Source organism: Tupaia chinensis, unplaced genomic scaffold (genome assembly GCF_000334495.1).
Source record: "Tupaia chinensis unplaced genomic scaffold, TupChi_1.0 Scaffold000201_1, whole genome shotgun sequence".
NCBI classification, from domain to species: domain Eukaryota; kingdom Metazoa; phylum Chordata; class Mammalia; order Scandentia; family Tupaiidae; genus Tupaia; species Tupaia belangeri.
Window position 1 is genome coordinate 454707 of NW_006159676.1, and position 5936 is coordinate 460642.

General features: G+C 59.0%; 1 protein-coding gene across 1 annotated transcript in view; it reads right to left on the bottom strand.

Annotated features, from left to right (window-relative positions):
• Positions 1–2827: 2827 nt before the first annotated feature.
• CILP2 (cartilage intermediate layer protein 2) overlaps positions 2828–5936 on the bottom strand; it is a 9415-nt gene continuing 6306 nt past the window's right edge. Inside the window, exons 7-8 of the mRNA XM_006147088.2 lie at positions 5569–5726; positions 2828–5256 (exon numbers count right to left, since the gene is read on the bottom strand). Coding sequence (XP_006147150.1) covers positions 2921–5256; positions 5569–5726 — 2494 coding nt within the window. The 3' untranslated portion in view covers positions 2828–2920. The remainder of the gene's footprint in view (positions 5257–5568; positions 5727–5936) is intronic.

The window sequence follows — 5936 nt, forward strand, 5'->3', positions numbered from 1 at the left end:
TCATGCATGTACTATGGGGTGGTCGAAGCTGCCGGGCCATCCAGGGGACCCCCATTCCTGCCTAGATTTGCACCAGAGCCCACAGCCTCAGTTTCTCTGGAAAGTGCTGGTGTGGTCAGAAGAGCACCAGCCCCACGGGGTGCAGGGAGGGCACGGCTGTGCAGGGGTACGTAGCGTGTGAGCAGGCAATCCTGCTGCTACCTCCAAACGGGGGCCCAGGATCCTGGCCTTGGGCAGCCCCGTCAGCCCCGGCCAAGGTGTGGTGGGGCCTCCTCCGGGTGGGGCCCAGGGCAGGGTTGTTGTGCCCCAGCTGAGAATGTCCAGAGTGGCTGCTGCGTCTGCTGCTGCCTGCTCCAAGCCTTCCCCTGCCAGGGCCCCACCCTGCCCGCCGCAGCCCCGGGCATGCAGCCAGGAGCAGCCGAGGACGCCAGGCAAGGCCAGGCCAGGCCAGGCCAGGGCAGCAGCTGCTACCGTGTTCAGCAGTCAAGGCTTTGCAGGCATGGGCAGCTCGAGTGTCTGTAGGAGCCAGCAGGTGGTACGGTGGTTAAGATGCTGGACTCCCACATGGTAGGCCATGGTTCAAGTCCCAGACCTGGCAGCTTGCTTTCTCCCTTTTCCTCTCTCCCTCTGGTGAGCGCAGGTGCCCTATAGCAAATTAAAAATAATTATAATAATAATAAATAAAATTGGGGTTGATGGGTAGCATGGTGGTTGGGGTGCTGGACTCTCACATGGCTAACCACGGTTTGAGTCCCAGACCTGGCAGCTTGCCTTCTCACTCTCTCTGTCTCTCTCTGGTCAAATTAAAAAAAAATAAAATTATACAAATAATTATTATTTTTTATTATTAATGTTTTGTGTTTTTTATTTTTGCTACAGGCAGCGTGCACTTGCTGGATAGACAGGGAGAGACAGAGAGAAAGTGAGAACTCACCCCCTAGAGGGGATGGCCACGCCACAATCCCTTCTCCTTCATTCTTCTCTTAGGATTTTGGGCACTCACGCACATGCGCCCGGCGTGTTTCTTTTTCTTTGTTTCTTTCTTTTTTTTTTTTTTGGAGAGGTTTTTGCTATAGGGCACGTGTGCTCACCAGAAAGACAGAGAGAGACAGAGAGACAGAAAGCGAGAAATCACCCCCCATGGGGGATGGCCACACCGCAATCCCTTCTCCTCCATTCTCCTCTCGTGATCTTGGGCACGCACGCACATGCACCCAGCGTGAGTTGAAGCCACTGGGTCTGGGACTCGAACCTTGGTTAACTCCATGGGAGTCCAGTGACATAGCCATTATGCCCACTGCTGGTCCTACTGGCATGAGTTTCAAACAGCCAGGTCTGGGATTCAAACTGTGGTCAGTCCAGTGACGTAACCATTACACCATCTGCTGTTTCCAAGACAAATACTTCTTTTAAAAAATAATAAACAGGGGCTGGCAGGTGGCGTGGTGATTAAGGGCATTGAACTCCCACATGGGCAACTACAGTTCAAGTCCCGGACTTGGAGGCTTGTTTCTCTCTTTCTGTCCCTCTCTGGTCAATTTTTTTTTCTGTTTTTTTTTAAAGTTATTTTATTTATTCATTCATTTCATTTAATTTGACCACAGATAAATAGAGAGAGAGAGAGAAAGCGAGAAAGCAAGCTGCCAGGTTCAGGACTTGAACCATGGTCAGCCATGTGGGAGTGTCCAGCACCTTAACCACCATGCCACCTGCTGGTCCCCTCTGGTCAAATTTTAAAAAATAAAGTTAAATAATTCTTTTAAAAAGAAAAAAAATTATTTATTTGTTTAAATTTGACCAGAAAGGGACACAGAGAGAGAGAGAGAGAAAGCAAGAAAGCAAACCACAGAAACATACCAAGACACACACAAACACGCATGGCCAAGCAGCTCAGACGCCCCCTCGTGGCCATGGCATACCTAGCTCGGGAGAGGAGGACCCCAGTGACACGTGTGGGCACAGACACTTGTTTTATTTTTTTATTTATTTTTAAAAATTATTTGATTGAACTTTATTTATGTGTTTATTTTAATTTGACCAGAGAGGGACAGAGTGAGAGAGAGAGAGAGAGAAAGTGAGAAATCAAGCCGCCAGGTCCAGGACTTGAACCGCGATAGGCCACATGGGAATCCAGTGCCCTTAACCACCACGCCATTTGCTGGCCCCTTGCTTTTTTTTAGTTTTAAATAATTATTTCATGTGGGAAATAGTAGGTGGCGTGGTGGTTAAGGGCGCTGGACTCCCACATAGCCAACTGCGGTTCAAGTCCCGGACCTGGCATCTGGTTGGTCAACTCCAGCCTCCAACCTTCGCTCCCCAGAGTCTGACGCTGTGAGTTGAAAATAAAGCATTTTTAATTGAGCCCCCAGAGCACCTGCCCCAACCCCCCCAGGAGGGTCTCCAAGCACCAAACACATGAGAATTGTTCCCCCCCCTCCCCAGCCTCAGAGCCTCCCCTGCTTGGGGACCCCCCAAAAGCCCCTTCCTCGCTTTCAATGTCCCCCTACACTCACGCCCACAAACAGTTCATCGCGCTTTTTGTTTCAATAAATAGCACCAAAGCTCAGCGACAGAGAGGGCTTCAGGCCAAAGGTCAGAAACCCCCAAAATCAGGGTCAAGGGTTACGTGAAAAATCAGAGAGGCTTCTGAGCTGGGAGTGAGTCCCAGCCCCACGGTCTCCCGGGGGGACACACTCTGCTTCGTGTCACCAGCAGTGATTCCACCCCGGCATGTCCACCTGCTAGGGCATTCCGAATTCTTGACTTGACTCTGAAATCCGGACAGGGGAGGGGAAAAGGAGCCCAGAACCCTGGGGGAGTGGGGTGTACGGGGAAGGAGGCAGAAGCAGGGGGCAGGATTTCCCGGGAGTGGGGACAGAGTCCAGCGTGAGAGGCAGGGGAGAGAGGTGACAGATCCGGGTCACTGCTGGGCCCTACCACGCCGGGCGCGTGTGGAACCAGGGCCTCGCGCCTGTGCCCGGGCCACCTCGCCCATCTCCCGACGGATGTCCTCAAGCGCCGATGCCGGGGACTCCAGCAACCTCTGGAAGAGGTTGGGCCGTCCGGCAAGTGGCTCTTGACACTGGAAGGTGACAGCTGTCCCAGCGTCAGCCTTCATCTCTCGGGAGAAGCCATCGGAGGAGCCGTCGAAGCAGCGGCCAATGGCGATCTCCTTGGCCAGACGCGGGCTCTGGTCGGTGACGGTGTAGACGCCGTAGTTGTGACCCAGAGGATCCAGGGGTGCCAACATGGCAAAGGCAGTGGGGTCGTCGGAGGGCACGGGTGGAGGGTGCCGGGCCAGGTAATCTCGAAGGAGCCCGTTGACTGCTACCCGGCGGCAGCTGCCCTGGGGCGTGACGGTCACCAGCGTCCTGTCCCCCTGCCGCTGGTCGAAGAGCATCCCGCTGCACTTGAACTCCACGCAGGCGGCCGAGATGCCAGGACGCCCAGGGTCGCGCACGCTCCGGGCATCCCGTAGCCCATAAAGCTGGCCCAGGGTGCGCGGGTGGCTGCCCCCTGCGTTGTGGGAGCGGATCATATACTCCTGGGGTCCCTGGATCTTCACTTTGAGAAAGCAGGCCCGGAACTCCTGCGGGTTGGGCCACCAAGCCAGGAGGTCACCGCTCCAGGAGGCCGGTGCCCCCTCTCGGAAAGGGACCACGTTGTACTCGTACTTGTCAGCCTCCACGCGGGCGAAGCGAAAGTGGCTGGCATTGACCGGGGCCTCCTGGCATTCCCGCAGACTGCGCCATGGGTACACCGGGCCATTGGCCTCCGAGGGGTCCCCTGGCCTGGGTTTGGCCAGGTTGATCTGGAAGCCATTGCGTTTGAAGGTGGGGTCGTCATGGTCCGTGCGGCGGTAGCCTAGCCTGTCCAGGTAAGGCTGGGTGACCCCCACGGTGGCCGCGCTCACCCGGGGACGCGAGGGCGCGGGCTCCAGCTCCTCGCCGCCCAGGGTGGCGGTGATCAGGGCGGTGTATGCATCAGGCCGGTCTGCATCGCAGAAGGCGGGGAGGCAGGCGCCATTGGGGCCGGTGACAGCACTGTCAAAGCGTCCCCAGGCGCGTGGGTTGGCTGCATAGCCCGGGGCGGGCTCCAGGTTGACCAGGGTGACCACCACGCCCTCCACCTGCTCGCTGGGGCTGAACTTGTCATTGACATAGGCGCGAACCTTCACGAAGCAGCGGCGGCGCTCGGGCACGTCCAGGTTGAACAGCCTCCGCTCGCGGATCTCCACGTTGCCCACCAAGAAGACGCGCTCCTCCCGGCGGACACGGGCGCCCGAGGACCCCTCATGGTGGAAGCCACTCTCCTCTTCCCACAAGCCGGTCTCAGGGTTCAGCGACCAGAGCTGCAAGGCCTCGGCGTGGCCTGCCATGCGGATCTGGCTGGCAGCCACGCGCACGGCCACGGGCCACGCCTGCAGCTGCTCGTCTGAGCCCGGCGCGCGGAGGTCCACGGAAAACATGCCGTAGGTGCGCAGCGGGGCCAGCTCGCCATCGCGGTCCACGAAGCGCAGGTCACTGGGGGCCGCTGCTGCCGTGGTGAGGTCTCGGGGGTCCACGAATGTCACCCGGGCTTCCACCGTCCCCTCGTAAGGCTGGCCATCCGGGCGGTGGAACGATCCAGGTGGCAGGACCAGCTCCCCCAAGGGCGCATCGCCTGCCAGCTCCCCGAGGGGGATCGTGTTGCTCTGGCGGCCATCCAGGAGCACGGGGGCTTTCTTACGCATGGCCTTGACCTCGTGGTACACCCCGGCACCTCGAGGATCAAAGGGCAGGACCCGGACAGTGTCCATGAACTCTCTGCTGGGGTCCACGAAGGTCACCACCAGCCTCTCCGTGGAAGGGGGCACCTCCATGGTGAAGTCGCCTTGGTAGGAGGTAAAACCAAGGGGCTCCCGGCCCAGCAGGATCTGGGCAAAGCGCAGGGGCTCCCCAGAGTCTGAGGCCACCACCCGGCCTCGGATAAGCCCCCGAGGGGGTAGACATTTCTGGCAGCCACACTCCGCCACCACTTTGACCGGGAGGACGTAGCCAACGCAATGGATCTCTCTGCTCTCCAGGCGGCGCACGGAGCAGCAGCGGGAGGCCGCGTCCCCACACCGGGGACTGGAGCCTGCCGGGCTGGGACAGCGGGTGTCAGGGCAGAGTCCCACGTTCAGGTAAGCCGGGCCGCTGCCGGGCTGACCACAGTCATCTGGCAACTTGATAAGGTGCTCTCGGGGCTGGGAGGCGCAGGCTGGCTGACCTGGGGCTGGGAGGTGAGAAAAAAGCCAGGTCAGGGCCAAAAGGAGGGCCTCACGGAGGAGGCCACGGTTGGGGATTTGGTCTGAGGTCAGGGACATGACCCAAGAGCCAGGGGTCCAGCCCAGGGTCGGGACTGGAGGTTGGGGCTGAGCTGGGAGCAGGGTCAGGCTGGAATTGGAGCTCAGCGTTCGGCCAGGCTCAGACCCAGGGGAGTCTGAAATGCGGGTTTCATTAGAGGCTGGAGTTTAGCTGGAGGCTGGACTTGGGTCAAGGTCAGGGGTTGCTCGGGGTTGCAGGGGGGAGGTTGGGGGAGGCTCACCGAGCACAGTCAGCCGAGCAGTGTGGGAGCGCACGGCACCGGCCTCATTCCACGCTTTGCAGTGGTAGGTGCCTGCCTGGTCTGGCCGCAGTCCCCGAAGTTCCAGGTGAGCCCCATAAGCATGCTCTCGCCTGTCCAGTAAGGTCCCATTGTGGAACCTGGGTGACAGGAGGGCAACAGCACAGGGCTCAGGGTAGGGGCTGCATCCAACCCCACCCTGTGGGTCAGAGAGGTGCAGAGAGGCTTCCCAGCATCCCTTTCTTCACTAGCAAAATGAGCCCATGCTGGGCGCGTGTGTCCGTGCGTGCCCAAGACCCCGAGAGGAGAAGGGAGGAGAAGGGATTGCGGCGTGACCATCCCCCCTGGGG